Source organism: Schistocerca serialis, chromosome 5 (genome assembly GCF_023864345.2).
Source record: "Schistocerca serialis cubense isolate TAMUIC-IGC-003099 chromosome 5, iqSchSeri2.2, whole genome shotgun sequence".
Classification (NCBI taxonomy): domain Eukaryota; kingdom Metazoa; phylum Arthropoda; class Insecta; order Orthoptera; family Acrididae; genus Schistocerca; species Schistocerca serialis.
Window position 1 is genome coordinate 838,908,632 of NC_064642.1, and position 22,400 is coordinate 838,931,031.

At 36.9% G+C, this 22,400-nt stretch overlaps 1 protein-coding gene across 4 annotated transcripts in view; it reads left to right on the forward strand.

Annotated features, from left to right (window-relative positions):
* Window positions 1-6,371: 6,371 nt before the first annotated feature.
* The window catches only part of LOC126480969 (molybdenum cofactor biosynthesis protein 1-like), a 343,445-nt gene continuing 327,416 nt past the window's right edge, over window positions 6,372-22,400 (forward strand). The window contains exons 1-2 of one of the 4 annotated variants that reach the window (XM_050104404.1): window positions 6,372-7,875; window positions 7,970-8,168. In XM_050104404.1, coding sequence (XP_049960361.1) covers window positions 7,799-7,875; window positions 7,970-8,168 — 276 coding nt within the window. In that variant the 5' untranslated portion in view covers window positions 6,372-7,798. The remainder of the gene's footprint in view (window positions 7,876-7,969; window positions 8,169-22,400) is intronic. The other 3 variants (XM_050104406.1, XM_050104403.1, XM_050104405.1) reach the window with 3 other exon arrangements.

Here is a 22,400-nt window from a genome sequence, read left to right on the forward strand (position 1 = left end):
CGAAACGACGGGAAACTCAAAGCGGACACAAGTCAGTGTAGTGCGATTTAGGTTTAACAATAAGTTGTAAAACGAAGGACAGCAGCGATCGAGTATTCGCTGCTGCATGGTGGTCTTACGTAGCAGTGGCGTGCGAGACGAAAGTGGAGGAGGCTGGCAAAGAAGGCGTGGCCAATATCTTACTCACAATCTCTCGACGTCAGCTTTTATCGACTGATCGAGAAAAAGTAGTAGTCCATCTTTAGGCAAAGCCTTTACAAACTATTTCATTATGCCTAACTTTATATGTAGAGGTGGCAGGAGGACGTTATTTGGATCTACTAGGTTTTGTGTAGAATGTTCTTCTCACCAGGTTTTAAAGACTTCCTCACAGACGAGTTCTTCCTGTACCAGTGTTCATCCCTAGCCCTACTGTCCCATTCACACAAGAAACATGGAAATTTGGTAAAGCCACCTTGCTGACCAAGGAGCATCCATGTTACTTTTAGATCGCCACATTTCATCCAACCATGAGCAGAATAGCCTATTTCATTTAACATTATTTCTAGATTTTCATAGCTTTTTTTCATGTGTACAGAATGTCCAACAGGTATAGATGCATACATGTTACAATTGTCTAATAAAACAGCCTTAAAACTAGTTTTGGATGAATCAATAAACATCCTCCAGTCTTCCTTGTTGTATTCAGTACCAAACTCATTCATCAGACCTGGAATGTCTGAGCAGTGCACTAAATAACCTTCTTGTTGAAAAAAGTTGGAAAATTGCTGCTCACTCTTTCTATGCACGTATATGCTGGTTTCAACTGCCAATAAGTTCTTTTCTTTTAATCTAAAGCCAAGCAATTCAACTTTTTCTTTCATTAAGCCCAGATCCCTAACCAAATCGTTAAGCTCGGTCTCAGTAAACAATTTGGGCTCTAGACTTTCTGTATTACATTGGAATTCATCATCGTCTGGTTCATCTAAATCACATTGTGCATCAGAAAATACTTCTGTTAGAACAGAATTTAAATCATCTGGTGGGTCAGGAAACAGCAAATCTACACCATGCCTTACTGGTCGGATGGCAGATGAAAGGTTAGAGTAGCTTATTACCTTTTTTGTTTTCCGCATAATGACCAGTAATATCAACACTGCAAAAGTAGCAATCATCGGAATGATTTCTTGGCTTCCTCCATATCATGGGAACAGCAAATCTAAAGGCTTTTCTCTCCTTTTTCAACCATTTTCTCAGGTCTCCAACACACACACAATATACCTTGTGTGGCGCCTAAAATTTATCTTGATGATCAAGTTTAGATCGAAAGTATGATAAATAAACCTTTTTCAAAAAGTCAACAATGTTTCTTTGGTGTTTTTAATCACAAATTCAACACAAATATAACAAAAACTGTCAGCAGAGTTTTTACAACCATGATTAAACACTGTATTGAGCACATGTACAGGAAACGAGAAAGTGAAGTTAGATTGACAGTATACAAACCACCATCTGTTAACACAAAAATAGAATTGACCTTTTGTGCCAGCAAATGTTTCTCATCTACATTTATTACACCTCATTTTAAATTATTTTAACTATACAAAAGCTGTTAAATTCTTTAAAAAATCACTTACTTTAATAAATTTAACTGTAAAGTGTGAAGAAATGGTGGGTGATACAGTTTTTGAAGTATCATATTTAGATTTCCCACCCTAACAATAAAAAGAATAAGGTATTTTCACCAAAAAGTTTTCCATTGTTGGTCTGTGTAATTATTTGTTAATATGGATTTCTCTTCACTGTAACTTTTCTGGTGCTGTAAGCTGTATATTTTTCTCAAATTAGTAACTTTCTGCTAATTAGGAAATAGCATTTCTTTGGAAGTACAATTGTACTGACCATTCATATATGATGCAAAAACACTTCATAAAGGTTTGTTTTCAAATATGAGCTGTAATGTTACATGCATTCTGCTTAACCTTAATGAAAGTTATCTTAATCCATTTTGACGTATAAAAAATGTTTGTTTTGTTTTTTTCTCTGCATGCAATAATTCATATTGTCACAGAGTATGCAGTTTCATGGCAAGTCACATCTCCGATGGAATAAACAGCCGAACCAGCAAGTACCACAAAAGTATAGTAAAGCAGCTGCCGTCATTCCACCTTCCAGACATGTGGCGCCCATCCTTACCCATGTACATGCACAGACAGTCATAAACTTCCAAACAACATGCTATTCTAGAACAACAAACTTATAAAAAACCGGTATGCTCACTATGATACTCATCATTTGTCGGCCTGGTAGACATTGTGCAACACATTGCCTTACCCAAGTGGTATGTTATACTGTATGTCACCTTTTTGTGTATGTAAATGATGTCATCACAACCACAGGACGTAGAGAAATAAATAATACTGCTAGTTCAGATTGTACATTTGTCTTCAGAAACGAAAATTGTTAAAACTTTGTAAAATAAAAACCCTTTACTTATGGTATTTGAACTAAGTAATATTTCATATAATTCCATTTCAAAACATCTTTACTCATGACATAGCCCTAACGTTACTTAATGATTACTTGTGGATTACTTACAAAGACTCAGTAAAAATTTATCATTTCAATGTATCTGATCTCAAATACTTTGCTTGAGGTCAGATAAACACTGGTGCAAAGTAACCATTCTTCAATAGGAATTTGAATTCTTGAAGTAAGTTATAGTCTTAAAATGTTATGACCATATATTATTTTTTCATTGTCTCTATTTCTCTATGTATGTGGACCAGCCACAATGGTGGCTGGTAAACCAGCTGTACCTCTGTTTTAATTATCAATGGTCTATTCAGACACAGGGAGTATTCGTAGCCTAATCATGCTGACTGGACATGGAGTAATTATTAATTCCTATTATGAATTGATCATAGTTGTATCTTCATCTGGATTACCAACTAAACTTGTGAGGAAACATAGGCTTAGGAGCCTCATTTCTTATTTCCTCTACACATCCTTCAAGTAGGATAAGGTAAGCAGGCAGTTAACCTACTTATTCTAAGTTAAGCTAACATTCCCTAAAAATGTGTATAAACTAAATCATGTGATTTAACCATCGAAAATAAGTAAAAATTCCCCTCGTAAAAAGCTCCTAGCAAACAAAGGTACTGCTAACCATGAGAAAAGTACAAAAAATTCTAAGGAATAGTTGTGAAACATGCAAACATCCCAAGTCGTTGGATGTATCCATTCAGTTCTGACAGCAAATTATAGTTTTCCATAGACACTTCGAGCTTTTCGGAGTTTATATATTAATCTGTCAATTTCAAACAATCAAATGTAATAAATGTTGAGAACAACTAGTGTAGTGAACTTGTTAACTTCCTACTTTCTGTGTTAAGAGCAGCACACAAAGTTAAGACAATTCTGTCCTAGTTATCCATTTCTGAAATGAGTATAAGAATTAGACCACAAAACTCAGGTTCGTTCCTGTATTTTGCAACTTTATAGTAATCCTCAAAGCTAATAGTATCCTACTTCTGCAGAAACCCATAAATACTCCTCCTCCTACAGAAAAATCCTTCATAAAGACCATTCAAATTTTATAGCTATATTGGCCCTATATATATGCCTCCATTTTTCCTCCATTTAAACTTAAGTAATACTCCCTTTATCCCACCTGCACTATTCATAATATAATTCATGTATATACGCGTATCATAGCCTGTTCATTATTACATCACTCCCACTAAACTGCTACTTTCTCGTCTTCCCTCTTATAACTTTAGTTACCTTAATTCTATTGTATTTTGAACCCATACCTTATTACTGAGCTTCCTCTTAAATATACTACTGTCTCTTAAATATACTACTCTTTGTTCAACTCAGCATGAGCAAGAAACATTATTTTGAGTAAAGTCGTCTAGACCGATATTAAAATTTTCTTCATTTATTACACCACTTCAGCTCCTGCCACTATCAGAGATCGAAAAGCTTAGAACTTACAGAACAAGGTTGTCCTTGACAAAATATATGTTGTTCCTTTTACAGAGTAGCCTTTTTGGACTTAGAATGTAATCTGGATATTCTTGCCATTTATTACCATCTCTCTATGTGGTGATGGCTATGCATGTAAGAGAGAATCTATTCAGTTCTGATGTCTCTTCTGATCTCTTGTTCTTTTTAAATGTGGGCTGTGGTAAATTATGGTGACTTCTGTGAGTAATGAGTAATTCCTTAATAGTAAATGCTATCTTCTCATGCATACTTATCTAGATATTACTCATAAAATATTTATTCTCATCTATTATGTAGTGAAGTTCATAGTCAGTGCGAAATAGTGACTTGTCTTATTTCCATGCTTTTGCTTTAGCTTGCTTAATATTGCTAAAGTCTTCTTTTGTACTTTCATCACAGTTCCAGATAGTTTTCTATTTCAATAAGTTCGATAAATGAGCATCTTTCATAGCCTAGCCTCTTACAAAGCTCCTATAGAATCCAGCCAAATCTAAGTGATCATAGATGCTTAATATTTCTAGTCTCTGGACAGTCTCTTATAACTTGCATTCTTTCTGGACATAGTTGTATTCCGATTATTCTCACACTGTGTCCCAAAAAGTCAACTCTTGTCACCAAAAGTATGTTTTAGAAACTTTTATTAGTAACCCTTTTTCTTCCAGTCACCTCAAAATATATATCAATAATTGTCAACAGTCTTCCCAAGTCTTGTAGACTATTAATAAATCATTGACATACATTATTAATTCTTGCACTAATTCCCTCCCTAATAAATATTGAGCAGGAATGAAAGCTGACACAGGAATGTCCAATTCGGTAATGGAGTAATTCAATCATGCTTGCCAAGACTTCAACTAATGAAAGCTGTTGTTCTGTGATCACCTTCTCCTGGATTCCATTCTCCTTGGTACAGCTCACAACCCAAGGCGAATTGTAATACTTCCATGGCATTTACTTTAAACTGAAAAGATTTTCTTTCAAATAAGAAGGCTGTGTATGGCCTTGAGTGGTCATGTAATGCTACCTGCCAGTATCCTTCCATGAAATCTATGGAAATATGAAATTCTGCTTCATCAAAGTTAGATAACATCACTTCTGTACTCAGGGTTCTAACCCTTTCTGTCTCTTTGTGTTTATGGAGTGATCATGAATCTAAAACTAAATGAACACCTACCACAAGTCTCTTAAGTACCCACAACAGACCCTAAAAATACATTGAGTTATGTTTCTGTCTATCTCCTTTCATATTTCATCTCTCACTGCAATTCGAAGGTTTATTGGTAGTGGATACGACTTGCAAAAGGAAAAAAACTGTGTCATCTTTTACTTTAAACTTACAGAAGTATTCCTTCATTAGTCCCAAGTTATCTGTGACCACATCTTTATGTGTTAACAGAATACCTTCTAATTAAGATTTCTGTTCTTCTGGCACTACAGGTGATTCTCTTGCTATCAATTTAATGCCAACTCCTCTTGATTTAATACTTCCCTTCTTTTTCTTGTTTATTTTCATCTGTTGCAATAATATCAGTAAACACAACTAAATGAATATGCTCCTCTGATGATGGGCCTTGCTTAGATTTCAATGGATTACTTTGGAAAGCTATGCTAGCTACCTTTTTACCTATTTTCCACACAAATATTTTCTGGTTGAAATCCAATCGATAATAATTATCAAGTAACCAATCTTATCCTAACAGGATCTATGGCACTAGCAACAATGTTTGATGGAAGTTCCACTTTTTAATCGTAACTGGTAGTCATGTTTCTTTTTTAATTTGCTTCCCTTTATTACAGGGGGTTCCGGTAACACACACTCCCATTACTGGTACTAGGAGGCAACAATATTTCTTCCTCATTAGCGCTAGCCATGGTGTAAGATTAATGATATTTTATGCACAGAATATAGGTGAACATCAACTTTATTTCCAAAAATGTCACTCACTACTATTGGTTTACAATGTTCTCCCTTAGCTGTTACTTTTCCTTCTTTAAACAACTACTCAAGAATAGGTCTCAACCATGTGAGGATTACTGTCTTCTCTGAATGAGGGCCTACTATTCTATTATTAGTTTGGCATGGATCTTAGTGTCAAATCTTTTTCCTGAACTTTAGGGTGAATTTTACAGCAATTCATCCACAAAGCTTTAATGTAGCAAAAATTATGTTTATATCTTTCTTAGTAATAGGTCAAATTTCGGACAACTTTTTCCATGATGAATCATATTTCGACCAAATTTTTTTCCAGAAATCCAAATGTTTGTCGTTTTTTTTTTTGAAGTACACAAGAATATAAACACGAAAATTTTACTCACATGACAATGTTTGAGGTAATGTTGTCACAATTAAACACAATTACTACAAAGATTTATTTATCGGGTTTATAGTAGACAAGCAGTGTAACACATTATGTAGTCCATTCACTGATATAAAGATTGTTGCACAGAGTCTACAAAACATTCTCGAAGCCAACAAGGGTGGCTTCTGGTGCAATAAACATAGCACAAGTAGTCGCCCCATTCAGTTTGAATACAAACTTAGTCCTATTCGACGAAACCAGGGGAGAAATTCTTCAGCAATGACAAGGAAATATTATTTTATAAACTATATGAAGTTAAGGTTAATGGGGGAAATGGCTTTAACGTGTAAAAACACTGCAACACCTCCAAACACAGTAGCTGCACGAAGATAAGTGCTGAGAAGGACAGCAGACGAACGCTGTTATTTGAGTAGACATGTCCATCTTCAGAGGTGCAAGAACTTGTTTAAGATGGTGGTGTCTTGCAATGTCCTATTGGAGAAGCTGAAGAATCCCCGCTTCAGACAGTTCTTGAAGTACAAAATAAATCCAGTTCCAGATGAAGCTACGCTGAGAAACGACTATTTATCTGTGTGCTACGAGGAAGTGCTCGACAAAATACGAACTAAAGTTGTTGACCAAGAGATTAGGGCGTCTATCGGAAATCACCAATTTGGATAGGGGTTAAATTGTAAATACTTTTGTTGGTGTCCTTAAAGTTGACGGACCTGGAGAAATGTTTCTCCTAAGGGTGTGAAGCTCTCAGCAGAATAAACAGCTCGACAACTGCCTTTGCGTTTGACAACTCAATGAAGCTACTGTCACTGTTGGTGTGAATAGAGACCAATAAATGGTGCTTCATACATGGCTGTAGCAGCCTACAGACTTCAGAGTCTCTATCCCAGTGTGGCACACATCACTTGCCTTGCACACGCATTGTACAGAGCTGTAGAAGAGGTGAAATTAAATTGCACTGATGTGAGCCAACCGATCTCCTCTAGCAAGAAAATCTATGTGAAAGCTCCACTAAGAGTACAAAAATTAAAGAACAGGGAGCTTCCCTCCATTTCCCCCTCAGCTTGTACTTACACAATGAGGTTCTTGGGTTAATGTTGTTGAGTATTACTGTACCTATTACACCAAAACAAGACGATCTTTTCTGAGCCTGATAGTGATTAATAAAGTGCTATCAGAACTGCCAAAGAGTTCTTTACAGATACGTTGTCTCTAAACTTGACATACATCAACGCACTGTGTCATCCGAACAAGACACAGGTGCAAAGATGCGAGCTGGTGCCAGTGCCATAGAGACTCTCCACTTGCGCAAGTTCCACCTGCGCCACTGTCGGCGCTGAGCATGGAGGTAAGAATAGAGGGAGACGCCGTGATGTCACAGCTGTGAAGTTATGTGAAGCCGAGGGTAGTCATCTCAATCCGACCAAAACATTGCTGCTGTAAACTTGTGTGCATAGGCTTGTCGCTCACTTTTGGAAGGATTTTGCGCTATTATGGTGACTTGTGTGGTGTTCGGATGTACGAATCTTTCTGATTGTGATGCGAAATCGAAGGGAATAACATTTCATGTGTAAGTTGTCTCGTTAAGTGTGATTTTACAACTTCATTGTGAATGAACGTGTGCTACATCGGTACTTGTACTATAGCGTGTTTTTCTCCTGTAGATTTCCTAAAAATGAAAGTCGGAAAGCTCTGTGGGAGAATGCCGTGAGGAGGAAGAATTGGTGTGCGTCGAAATGGAGCACTATATGTTCTCAGCATTTCCGAGAAGAGGACATAGACCGAACTTCCGTTTCAACAGTAAGGCTCCGAGAAAATGCTGTACCATCAGTTTTCCCTACACACCCAAAACATTTGCAAAAGGTATGTTAATTCAAAGAATTAAATTCTTAGTTTTCAAGTTCACATTTCAGTATAATACGTATGTATCGTCGATAATCAAAGTGTTGAGTAACTCACTTTGTCTTCATGATGTACCAAATTAAAAGCTAACACTACATTAACTGTCCTAAACAGGACACTGTGTAGATTTGCCATTCTATGTACCTCATTTCAGTAAATATTGGTGGTAATGAAGAGTGTTTCCCAGTAGTGTAACGTAACTGAAATGTCCCAGCATGTATTACAAACAAGATGTATTTATGGGTCTTTGGAGGGAGGGTATAGCACTTAGTTTTCAGTTTCTATTATTTAGTTTGTGATACACGTTTATTACTGAATTAACAACATTGTATCGTTTACATTGAAGGCTAGCTGTTCGTAATATTACATTAAAAACTATTTTTAATCAGAAGAAATGCGGAATTTCGCCTTTACGAGATTTTATTTTAAACAAAAACTTTGAAACAACCAATCTGATGACGTTACATGCGTATATGGTGCAATTAGCGACTGTAATACACGCAGCGCTATAGCACACTGACAATGTTTTGGTCAGAGTGTCATGGCAGTGAGCCACGCCCCCATGGCTTCAAAACGTAGTACGGCTGGGATACGTAGCGCCATCTCCCCTTATTCTTAGCTCCATGGCGCTGAGGGTAAAGATATCGACCTCGCCTCAGCCAATTGCTGACCGATTACCGTCCGCCAATGACCAGACGACAACGGAAAGAAGCCCGCTCGGACGATAGAAGAGCAGCTCTCGCCCACTTGTTTATAGATCATCGTCCAGGGCTGACTTGGACAGGGAACGTCATTTAGTGTACTCTTAAAAGTGAACAGACAGTTCTTGTAAAAATTTCATTTGCTATGTACTGTGAAGTTTACCTTCAATCATTTGCACTTAGCCATTGAGGGCCTCTTTTGTCTTATATTACATGCAGTATTGCAGACTTAATCATTCAACAAGTCACAAAGACAAGTAAACCTTTTTAACTCATTTGTGTGACTTTGTTGCTAATTTGTTGGAGTGTTGTTGAACCTTCATTCACCTATCCTGTCACCTGACCCTGGGGCACAGTTGTGTAATAGTGGCAGGGACAAATTGTCTTAGCGGTGTACTGCACCAGAAGCCATTCCACAAACTCTCAAACTCGGCCTGCCGTAACACGGTGGCAACTCGGCCTCCACAACAGTATCGACGAGCCCTTTACAAAACTGGTGATGTGAGTTTGCAAAACAACGCCAACTTTCCAGTGGTATCAAAAGGCATCACATGACTGTAAGCTGATGGTACTCAACTGTGTGATGCCCTGTCTATTGTGCAACACAAGCAAAGTGAGTTGCATTGAGCTCGTGTTCATCTGATCAATAAAGTGAACAACAAACTGCAAGGTGTTCTCCAGTCAATCAGCATATTAGTACTTACATTACTGTTCACACAACAATTTGACACTCGGCACGGTGGCTGATGGGAGCGACAGCTGCTGGAGATACCTTCACATCAGCCACCACACTAAGTGTCAACCTAGTTCCTGATGATGTTGTTTACATTACTAGAATGAATTGTCTATGCCTCGCTACTTCCTTGATTATTTCTCCTATTATTATTCCACATCCTTACTTCACAATACTTTGTATTACTTTTTCATTAAAATGTGTGTGGATACCTTTCTCTTCATTATTGTCTGGTTGGCAGTTGTCACCTTGTGCGTAGTCTCCTCATTCTTTGTTCAGTATATCAATACCTTTGATAAATGTCAATAAACAGTTTGCCGTCATCTGCTAAAATATTATATATCTTTCTTGACATAGTAAGGTATCCTCTGCACCAACACTTTAGTTACAGGCTGTCCTCTATAGGATTGTCCACGTATTTTGAGCTTTTTAGCTACCACTCAATATACAGGGTGTCCCAAAATAATGTATACGCTCTTTGAAACAGAGAATATCGTTAATTACAGGAGACAGAAGTACAATTTTTATGGGTAATAATTAAGAAGGCGGTGAAAAACATAACAATGATTTCTTCTGTTTCAGGATTGTCAGCGAACATGGCGTTATCGTTTGAACAAAGGAAATGGATGCTATAGTGTTACTGGAAAACAGAGAATGTGAGTGTCGTATGCTGACATGTTGTTGTTGTTGTTGTGGTCTTCAGTCCTGAGACTGGTTTGATGCAGCTCTCCATGCTACTCTATCCTGTGCAAGCTTCTTCATCTCCCAGTACCTACTGCAACCTACATCCTTCTGAATCTGCTTAACGTATTCATCTCTTGGTCTCCCTCTACGATTTTTACCCTCCACACTGCCCTCCAATGCTAAATTTGTGATCCCTTCATGCCTCAAAACATGTCCTACCAACCGATCCCTTCTTCTAGTCAAGTTGTGCCACAAACTTCTCTTCTCCCCAATCTTATTCAATACCTCCTCATTAGTTACGTGATCTACCCACCTTATCTTTAGCATTCTTCTGTAGCACCACATTTCGAAAGCTTCTATTCTCTTCTTGTCCAAACTAGATATTGTCCATGTCTCACTTCCATACATGGCTATACTCCATACAAATACTTTCAGAAATGACTTCCTGACACTTAAATCTATACTCAACGTTAACAAATTTCTCTTCTTCAGAAACGATTTCCTTGCCATTGCCAGTCTACATTTTATATCCTCTCTACTTTGACCATCATCAGTTATTTTACTCCCCAAATAGCAAAACTCCTTTACTACTTTAAGTGTCTTATTTCCTAATCTAATTCCCTCAGCATCACCCGATTTAATTTGACTACATTCCATTATCCTCGTTTTGCTTTTGTTGATGTTCATCTTATATCCTCCTTTCAAGACACTGTCCATTCCGTTCAACTGCTCTTCCAAGTCCTTTGCTGTCTCTGACAGAATTACAACGTCATCGGCGAACCTCAAAGTTTTTACTTCTTCTCCATGAATTTTAATACCTTCCCCGAATTTTTCTTTTGTTTCCTTTACTGCTTGCTCAATATACAGATTGAATAACATTGGGGAGAGGCTACAACCCTGTCTCACTCCTTTCCCAACCACTGCTTCCCTTTCATGCCCCTCGACTCTTATAACTGCCATCTGGTTTCTGTACAAATTGTAAATAGCCCTTCGCTCCCTGTATTTGACCCCTGCCACCTTCAGAATTTGAAAGAGAGTATTCCCGTTAACATTGTCAAAAGCCTTCTCTAAGTCTACAAATGCTAGAAATGTAGGTTTTCCTTTTCTTAATCTTTCTTCTAAGATAAGTCGTAAGGTTAGTATTGCCTCGTGTGTTCCAACGTTTCTACGGAATCCAAACTGATCTTCCCCGAGGTCTGCTTCTACCAGTTTTTCCATTCGTCTGTAAAGAATTCGCATTAGTATTTTGCAGCTGTGACTTATTAAACTGATAGTTCGGTAATTTTCGCATCTGTCAACACCTGCTTTCTTTGGGATTGGAATTATTATATTCTTCTTGAAGTCTGAGGGTATTTTGCCTGTCTCATACATCTTGCTCACCAGATGGTAGAGTTTTGTCAGGACTGGCTCTCCCAAGGTTGTCAGTAGTTCTAATGGAATGTTGTCTACACCGGGGTCCTTGTTTCGACTCAGGTCTTTCAGTGCTCTGTCAAACTCTTCACGCAAAATCATATCTCCCATTTCATCATCATGTACATCCTCTTCCATTTCCATAGTATTGTCCTCAAGTACATCGCCCTTGTATAAACCCTCTATATACTCCTTCCACTTTTCTGCCTTCCCTTCTTTACTTAGAACTGGGTTGACATCTGAGCTCTTGATATTCATACAAGTGGTTCTCTTCTCTCCAAAGGTCTCTTGAATTTTCCTGTAGGCAGTATCTATCTTACCCCTAGTGAGACAAGCCTCTACATCCTTACATTTGTCCTCTAGCCATCCCTGCTTAGCCATTTTGCACTTCCTGTCGATCTCATTTTTGAGACGTTTGTATTCCTTTTTGCCTGCTTGATTTACTGCATTTTTATATTTTCTCCTTTCATCAATTAAATTCAATATTTCTTCTGTTACCCAAGGATTTCTATTAGCCCTCGTCTTTTTACCTACTTGATCGTCTGCTGCCTTCACTACTTCATCCCTCAGAGCTACCCATTCTTCTTCTACTGTATTTCTTTCCCCCATTCCTGTCAATTGTTCCCTTATGCTCTGAAACTCTGTACAACCTCTGGTTCTTTCAGTTTATCCAGGTCCCATCTCCTTAAATTCCCACCTTTTTGCAGTTTCTTCAGTTTCAATCTGCAGTTCATAACCAATAGATTGTGGTCAGAATCCACATCTGCCCCTGGAAATGTCTTACAATTTAAAACCAGGTTCCTAAATCTCTGTCTTACCATTATATAATCTATCTGATACCTTTTAGTATCTCCGCGATTCTTCCAGGTATGCAACCTTCTTATATGGTTCTTGAACCAAGTGTTGGCTATGATTAAGTCATGCTCTGTGCAAAATTCTACAAGGCGGCTTCCTCTTTCATTTCTTCCCCCCAATCCATATTCACCTACTATGTTTCCTTCTCTCCCTTTTCCTACTGACGAGTTCCAGTCACCCATGACTATTAAATTTTCGTATCCCTTCACTACCTGAATAATTTCTTTTATCTCGTCATACGTTTCATCTATTTCTTCATCATCTGCAGAGCTAGTTGGCGTATAAACTTGTACTACTGTAGTAGGCATGGGCTTTGTGTCTATCTTGGCGACAATAATGCGTTCACTATGCTGTTTGTAGTAGCTAATCCGCATTCCTATTTTTTTATTCATTATTAAACCTACTCCTGCATTACCCCTATTTGATTTTGCATTTATAACCCTGTAATCACCTGACCAAAAGTCTTGTTCCTCCTGCCACCGAACTTCACTAATTCCCACTATATCTAACTTTAACCTATCCATTTCCCTTTTTAAATTTTCTAACCTACCTGCCCGATTAAGGGATCTGACATTCCACGCTCCGATCCGTAGAACGCCAGTTTTCTTTCTCCTGATAACGACATCCTCTTGAGTAGTCCCCACCTGGAGATCTGAATGGGGGACTATTTTACCTCCGGTATATTTTACCCAAGAGGACGCCATCATCATTTAATCATACAGTAAAGCTGCATGTCCTCGGGAAAAATTGGAGACATTGGAGAGCTGAATTTGGAATACCACCACCAACAAGAGTAACAATTCTAATAATCAGAGATAAGTTTGAAATCGAAGAAACAGTGCAGAATGAGAAGAAGAGAAATAGCGGACGAAAGAGAAGTTCAACAGACAACGAGGGTTTTGATGCAGTAATCCAGGCATACACACGATCCCCGAAGAAATATGTGAGGCAATGCTCTCATGGGACTGGGATCTGCAGAAGCAGGGGTCATACAATTTTGCCATCTCAGAACTTTAAGCCTTACATTCCAAGACTTCTCCATGCTCTTAACGAGGATGATCCTGATAGGCGAAGCGAATTTTGTGAGTGGCACATTAACAGATGTGAAGAAGAGCAATGTTTCCAAGATCGAATTATTTGGTCAGATGATGCGACGTTTGAACTTGATGGAGCAATTAACAACCATAATTGCGTGTACTGGGCCAGGGAGAATCCATACGTAACTGAGCAAAGGCATGTTAATCTACTAGGAGTAACAGTCTGGTGTGGTCTGTCTTCTAGAGTGTTAATCAGGCTGTACTTCTTCAACAACACTGTCACGGGTGACTCGTACTTGGAAATGTTGTAAATGATAACTCCTGGTCTTAGCGTTGTGTCTGGAATGGAAGATTATTACTTTCAACAGGATGGGGCGCCACCTCACTTTCACCTGGATGTGAAGACATTTCTCAATCATACATTCCGTACCAGATGGATAGGACGAAGATGGAGTGTGGAGTATCCCACTCAATCTCCAGATTTAACTCCTCTAGACTTCTTTCTTTGGGGTACTCTCAAGAATACAGTTTACACTGTGAGACCACACACACTGGATGACCTTAGAGAGCAAATTAAACAAGTCTGTGCTGCTATTCCGTTGGAAACAATAACATTGGCATGTCGCTCAGTTGTAAGTCTTTGTCGATAGTGTATTGCGATGGACAGACACCACTTTGAACATTTACCATCTTAAGTCGGGCCATGAGGCACCTAGTACCACTAAAATTGTATTTCTAACCCCTTTCATTAAAGAGATGTTCAGTTTCAAAGAATGTATACATTATTTTGGGACATTCTGTATTTCTTATAACTACCAGGATGCCAACTATTACTATAATATTTTGGGCCAAATAACTCTAGCATTAACTTTTCCTGTGTGCTGGACAACCAGTACTTCTTAAACATTTCCTGAAAATCATTCCAAGAAGGGAATTCTTCGAATGACCAGTTCCTCATTTAGCATCATCCTCTTCCAAATAACTCAGGGAAAAATCAGTTTTTTGGATTCATCACAACACTTAAGCAGGGACTTATAAAATATCTTTAAAAACATGTAGAATGTACATCTGCCTCTGGGTTTAACTTAATACCTCCAGTTTCAATATTTGCATAAGTAGTATCCAATTTATTATTAAAGTAAGATTTTAATTCTGCAAAAATCTTGAATAGCTCTTCCATCTCATATTGGCATATGGTAAAACCATAACGAGTTTGCACCTAATATTCTACTGCTGCTAACTTGAGGCTAAACAAGTGCTGTATCGTTATAAGAGGCATAGGGGAAAGCTAGTGTGCAGGGGTTTACTCCAATTCACTACTACCAATGTCACATCATCATAACATCTGTGCTTAACATACAAAGGATTACACCATAATATAATTGTGACATTAAATCTAAAATAAATGCTCCAAACTTGATCAGTGTAGGCTTAAGTATATTATTTTTAACATTTTAAGGTCTCAGAATGATCAAATGAATATGAAGGGCTTATTTCAATAGTCGTACAAGTACATTTTTGTTCGTTCTGAGATGCAGAGTCCTAAAATTAAATGAGCGCTGAAAAATCTGCAGTTGAGATACCAGAAATATTCAATTATACTATTGAAATAAGCCCTTCATATGTCAGGCAAAATATACGACCTTAAGAAAAAATAGTGGCACTAAATAATAGAACTAGAGAGCTAAAAACTGGTCATAATATACAAATGCACATCATGTACATCACAATCAAAAGTTATTTGGGTTTTTATGAAAAATTAAAGGCTCTAAATACTAGACTTAGAAACATCCTCAGTAAGATGTAAACTTCTTCTATATGTAGCACCAATATGTTACCTCTTTTGGTTTTCAAATTATTTACTAAAAACAAAATTTGAAATGAAGTCCTTACTCATAATTGATTATCATTTGTATTTGTAATAGAAAGTTGTACTTACAGTACGCGATTGCAATAGTGCAGTAATACAGCTATAGCAAGTTTCGGGACAGTTCATAAATAACTATGAGAACAAGGAATCTTAAAAAGGCAGTTCAGAGGTCATGTTCTACTGTCGATTCCGCTTTAAAAAATTGTAGCCAGCTAAAACATTTTAATAACTAAACCAAACTTAATTCTATTTATATACAAATTGAGAAGATTACAAATTGTTAAACAATTATTATTAATTAATACGTGTCCGAGAAATGGGCCTTTTAGATTCTGACCCTGTCCCTAGGACGACTGATAGCAGATGTTCCCTTTGGTGGTCCACTGTGGCCATATATAAATATGGCCTGAGAGGCAGTTAGGAGAGACACTTTGAACCAGGATATCAATATGTTCATGTCAGTCAAATGCCTGCTTGCCTGGTGTCTTGGACGACGTCAGAGCTTGGCAGAGTTGAATGCGATTTTCCATAAAAGCTGGAAGTGAACCTGTGAAGATATTCCACTATCCTGGTTCCCTTAAATTTCACAGAAGTAACTGTGTGTCGCCCACAATGCTGACAAAACCACGTGGCAAGTGAGGAAGTTATTTTTCCGCTATATTGGCAAGGAAGTAACTTTTGGTGATTAGAAATCAGGATGATATACCATTTTACTTGGAAGTTCCCACAGTGGTCATCTCTGCACTGTTAATAGTGCTGTTTCTGAAACGATTATTATTATTATTATTATTATTTCCTTCACTTTCTCAGACGTTAAGTCCGGTTAAAAATGGAGTGACGCGGACCTTGATCAAGCGTCACTTCCTTTTAACTGTACGGTATGTGTTATATTGCATTTAGGAACTTTCGGGTAATTGAACATGTATCAATAATTACGGATTTCTGTAGTTGTATATATATGTTTGGATGTAGCTGTATTGCATTGATGTACTGGTGGATATTGTGTGGTATGACTCGTGTAGTTGATAGTATAATTGGTATGATGTCAACTTTATCCTGATGCCACATGTCTTTGACTTCCTCAGCCAGTTGGATGTATTTTTCAATTTTTTCTCCTGTTTTCTTTTGTATATTTGTTGTATTGGGTATGGATATTTCGATTAGTTGTGTTAATTTCTTCTTTTTATTGGTGAGTATGATGTCAGGTTTGTTATGTGGCGTTGTTTTATTTGTTATAATGGTTCTGTTCCAGTATAATTTGTATTCATCATTCTCCAGTACATTTTGTGGTGTATACTTGTATGTAGGAATGTGTTGTTTTAAAAGTTTATGTTGTAAGGCAAGCTGTTGATGTATTATTTTTGTGACATTGTCATGTCTTCTGGGGTATTCTGTATTTGCTAGTATTGTACATCCACTTGTGTTGTGATCTACTGTTTCTATTTGTTGTTTACAAAGTCTGCATTTATCCGTTGTGGTATTGGGATCTTCAATAATATGCTTGCTGTAATACCTGGTGTTTATTGTTTGATCCTGTATTGCAATCATGAATCCTTCTGTCTCACTGTATATATTGCCTTTTCTTAGCCATGTGTTGGATGCGTCTTGATCAATGTGTGGCTGTGTTAGATGATACGGGTGCTTGCCATGAAGTGTTTTCTTTTTCCAATTTACTTTCTTCGTATCTGTTGATGTTATGTGATCTAAAGGGTTGTAGAAGTGGTTATGAAATTGCAGTGGTGTAGCCGATGTATTTATATGAGTGATTGCCTTGTGTATTTTGCTAGTTTCTGCTCGTTCTTGAAAGAAATTTCTTAAATTGTCTACCTGTCCATAATGTAGGTTTTTTATGTCGATAAATCCCCTTCCTTCTTCCTTTCTGCTTAATGTGAATCTTTCTGTTGCTGAATGTATATGATGTATTCTATATTTGTGGCATTGTGATCGTGTAAATGTATTGAGTGCTTCTAGGTCTGTGTTACTCCATTTCACTACTCCAAATGAGTAGGTCAATATTGGTATGGCTTAAGTATTTATAGCTTTTGTCTTGTTTCTTGCTGTCAATTCTGTTTTCAGTATTTTTGTTAGTCTTTGTCTATATTTTTATTTTAGTTCTTCTTTAATATTTGTATTATCTATTCCTATTTTTTGTCTGTATCCTAGATATTTATAGGCATCTGTTTTTTCCATCGCTTCTATGCAGTCGCTGTGGTTATCCAATATGTAATCTTCTTGTTTAGTGTGTTTTCCCTTGACTATGCTATTTTTCTTACATTTGTCTGTTCCAAAAGCCATACTTATATCATTGCTGAATCCTTCTGTTATCTTTAGTAATTGATTGAGTTGTTGATTTGTTGCTGCCAGTAGTTTTAGATCACCCATGTATAGCAAATGTGTGATTTTGTGTGGGTATGTTCCAGTAATATTGTATCCATAATTTGTATTATTTAGCATGTTGGATAGTGGGTTTAGAGCAAGGCAGAACCAGAAAGGACTTAATGAGTCTCCTTGGTATATTCCACGCTTAATCTGTATTGGCTGTGATGTGATATTATTTGAATTTGTTTGGATATTAAGTGTGGTTTTCCAATTTTTCATTACCATGTTTAGGAACTGTATCAATTTAGGATCTACTTTGTATAGTTCCAATATTTGTGGTAACCATGAGTGGGGTACACTATCAAAAGCTTTTTGGTAAACAATGTATGCGTAGTGTAGCGACCTTTGTTTAGTTTTAGCTTGATATGTCACCTCTGCATCTATTATCAGTTGCTCTTTACACCCTCGTGCTCCTTTGCAACAGCCTTTTTGTTCTTCATTTATAATTTAGTTCTGTGTTGTATGTGTCATTAATTTCTGTTTAATGACTGAAGTTAATATTTTGTATATTGTTGGTAGGCATGTTATGGGCCGATATTTAGCTGGGTTCGCTGTGTCTGCTTGATCTTTAGGTTTCAGATATGTTATTCCGTGTGTAAGTGTATCAGGGAATGTGTATGGGTCTGCAATGTAATGGTTAAATAATTTAGTTAGATGTGAATGAATTGAGGTGAACTTCTTTAACCAGAAATTTGCTATTTTATCATTTCCAGGGGCTTTCCAATTGTGAGTAGAATTAATTGCTTGGGTGACTTCATGTTGCAAAATTATCACTTCAGGCATTTGTGGTATCATTTTGTATGTGTATGTTTCTGCTTGTATCCATCGTGCATGCCTGTTATGTTGTACCGGGTTTGACCATATGTTGCTCCAGAAGTGTTCCATGTCTGTTATGTTTGGTGGATTGTTTATTTTAATGTGTGTGTTAACTATTGTCTGGTAAAATTTCTTTTGGTTTGTGTTGAATGTTTGGTTTTGTTTCCTTCTATTTTCACTTTTTTTGTATCTTCTGAGTCGTTTGGCTAATGCTTGTAATTTCTGCTTCTTTTCGTCTAATTGCTCTGTCGCTTCTTGTTGTGAGATTTTACCCAACCTTTTTTGTTTTCTTTCCGAGATTTCATTTCTTATAAATTGTGTTAGCTGTCCGATGTCTTTTCTCAGTTTTTCTATTTTGATCTGTAGCCTGTGTTGCCATGCTGGTTTTGTGGGTTTCTTCTGTGTGTTTGTTGGTTCTGATCTCTGCCTAGTGTGTATATTTAGTGTAGTGAGTGCTCCTATATAAACCAGTAGTTGTAACTCTTCCATAGTTGTGTTTTCATTTATTTTGTTGTGTATGATTGTGTTGATAGTTTTTATTGTTGTTTCGACTTGTGGGTTATTTGGTGGTCTATGCAAGAATGGTCTAATGTCTGTATTTGTGTCTTTGTATTCTATATATGTTAGCTGAAATTTTTCTTCTATATCTAACATCTGTGTCACTTCGTGTTCTATTTGTGCTTGTTCTGTTGGCTGTCTTAAGATTTCGTTTTCCTCTAATTGTTTAATTGGTGCGTGTTGTTCTTTGTTTGTTTGCTCTGGGATGTTTGAGTCCATTACTGTATTTTCTTCTTCTTCTTCTGATTGCACATTATTTTGTTCCAGTATTTGTTGTACTTGTTGTTTGATGTTTTCTAATTCTGACTGGGGTATCCTGTCATTTTTTATTATTACACAGATCTGATCAGCTAGTCGTTGTTCTGTTAAAAATTTTAATTCTGGGTATCTGGTAATAAATGTTGTGTATACTTGTGATCTGTATCCAGTTGTGTTGGTTCCTAGGTTTGTTGCTTGGTAATAACAGAACATGAGGTGTCGATTAACTTCATCTGACCATCTCATCCTCTGTCTTTGTTTTCCTTCTAGGGTGGTTGCAGGAAGCATATCCTGCAAAACACCTCTATTTGGATTTAAATCATTTTCCAGTTGGCTAGCAGTGTCGTTACCATTATTATTATTATTATTATTATCAGGGATGTTATTATATTTTGTACATGTGAACTTTTACAGAATATAGCAATCAGTTAAAACTCAAAAGTTTTACTAATAATCGTAGTTCCTGATCCTGCTGAGTAAACAGCAAAGAGGCACATTTTCTTTCAGTGAGCATAAAGAGGAATCTGGACTTGCAGACTGGAAATTATGCTCAGTATGTTCTCCACTACTTTCTGCCAGACTGCAAAAGTAGTTTCCAGGCTCTTGTAAATATCAAAGGAAGGTGTAAAGCATGCACACAAAATTTAAGTGCTTATTCATAACTACATAACAAAAGAAATGACCATTTGAATATTTACCCGCGACCCCATGAACTGTCAAGCTGGCGTATATATATTTCGTTCAACGTCTCTGTTTTTGGATGTAGACACTTTTAAATTATTTCACAGTAGGTACTACTGTCACAAAAAAGTAGTATGAATTAAGTACAGCTCACCACAGTTGCTGTGCAGCATGGTGTGTAGCGGACACTGATGGCGAGCTGGATCACTGTGCCAGGTGGACTCCATTGCTTCTCAATTCTATGACATAGTTGTGGAACCAATGAAACAGTTTTAGTCCTTAGAAATTGTGATTGACGGTCTTCCCACTCATTCTTCAACAGCAGAGTTGATGGCTTTAATAATTACTCATCAACCAAGCAGGTATTCTAAAGTTTCTTTATTGAATTGCTGGTAATGGCTCGTGTGCTACTATAATCTCAACTATTGGTCACATAGTTAAGAACAACAACAATATTTTTCGATGAAACCCCCTTCAAAATCGTTATTTTTTCCTGGGTTTCTGTTTATTTTTCTTATTCAGATTTACAGCACAGAAGTAGTCTGGGCTCTTCAATGAGTTGTCAGGATGAAGTGTTTTCCCTTTTGTGAGACAGTATGTTTAGATTACGGCCATTATTTCAATTTCTGATCTACTTCTTTATTGAGTGTTCTGACAATCATGTAATTCTTCTTTAATGTGGACTAATTCCCCACTGCACCTCCTCAGGTGGTGGAAGCTGTAAACTTTGTTAATTAATTATTAATTAAGATCAACCGCTACACAATTCTCATATTCTTCAAGTTTAAGATAGACCTTCTCTTTCAGCCACTTTAGTGAGACCTGTGGTACCTATGAAGGTAATATACTAAAACGTCTTGTAACTAGACACTTGTAACTACACTGCGTTTTCTCTAGTTGTTTGTGTATCTGTTTTTAATATTTGATAAGTATTATGTTTGTGCACAGGCTGCCTTAGGCTATACTGGTGGTGGTTTTCTTTTAAAGCAAAGGGACAACTCTGTATGAAGAGACATGTAACTATTAATACAATTTACTGTTTGGAATTAGGCCCACAAGATGTTTCAGTTATGGAAACAGCTAATGCTCTACTTCTGCTACATTTTTTTTCTCCAGGAGAATCACCCCACCCAACAAAACCAAATCTTATATAAAAGTGAAAGAATGCACAATATGAACAAAGGTACAGTTTTTCAGAAAGACATTTATGTAGTTTACTCAACAGATAAAATCTGCATCCATATACATGCCAAGTAGTTTACCAGATATTCATTGGCATTAAACCAAGTATTTGATAACTTGAAGGACTCACCGTTTTGTAGTTTCAGTTTGTTCACATCTTTTCCAGAATTTGCAGTCATTGTGTCATCTGCATCATGTACAGATATACATGACAAATTACTCTGAAGATCATTAACAAACATTGCAAATGACAGTGACTGAAGAATTGATCCTTAGGCAAAGGTTCCAAGTCGTGGATGCCATAATGCCTTGGTATCTCCAGTTTACTAAATCAAATACATTAATCAGATCAGCTAGAGTGCCTTCAGTAGATGTTTTTGATTCAAAAGAAGCTTGCACGAAAGAAATAACATTTTCACATCTTTGAATATGAACCATTGGGGCCTGAAACCACACTGAGACCTAGTGAATTATAAACAGTGTGTATAAAAACAATCATCTGATTTCGCACATCAACATTTCTGAAACTAAAAATAAAATATACAATGAACTTTGTTTTTTGATGAATGGGATACTCAAAAAGTTTTTTCAACTTAAAAGGTCATATTTTTTTTATTAAAGTTGGGTATGGGAGTGAACATCTTGTAGCAATCACTTGGGAACATCCAGTATGCTAATGAGGAAGTTATTTGCTTGAGACAGCATTCATTTTAAAATCATTTTTGAATGAGTAACATCAATTTTGAAATCCTTTTTGAGCTATATTTGTGGCTCTGTAGCAAGATCTAGTACACGTATGCAAGCTGTCATGCCACCTCACATTAAATTAGAAGTAACACTGACACATCTGGCAAACTGATGTCACTGCAATATTTGTATATGTTTGTTTCGCTGGTGCAGCACTTATTTTGTAATCAGAATTTATAAAGCTGTGGAGAAAAGTAATCACTCAGTAACAGCGCCAATATGAACACTGTCACATTTGCATAGGATTTTAATGATGGACAAGAGTAGTTTTAATTCTCTAAA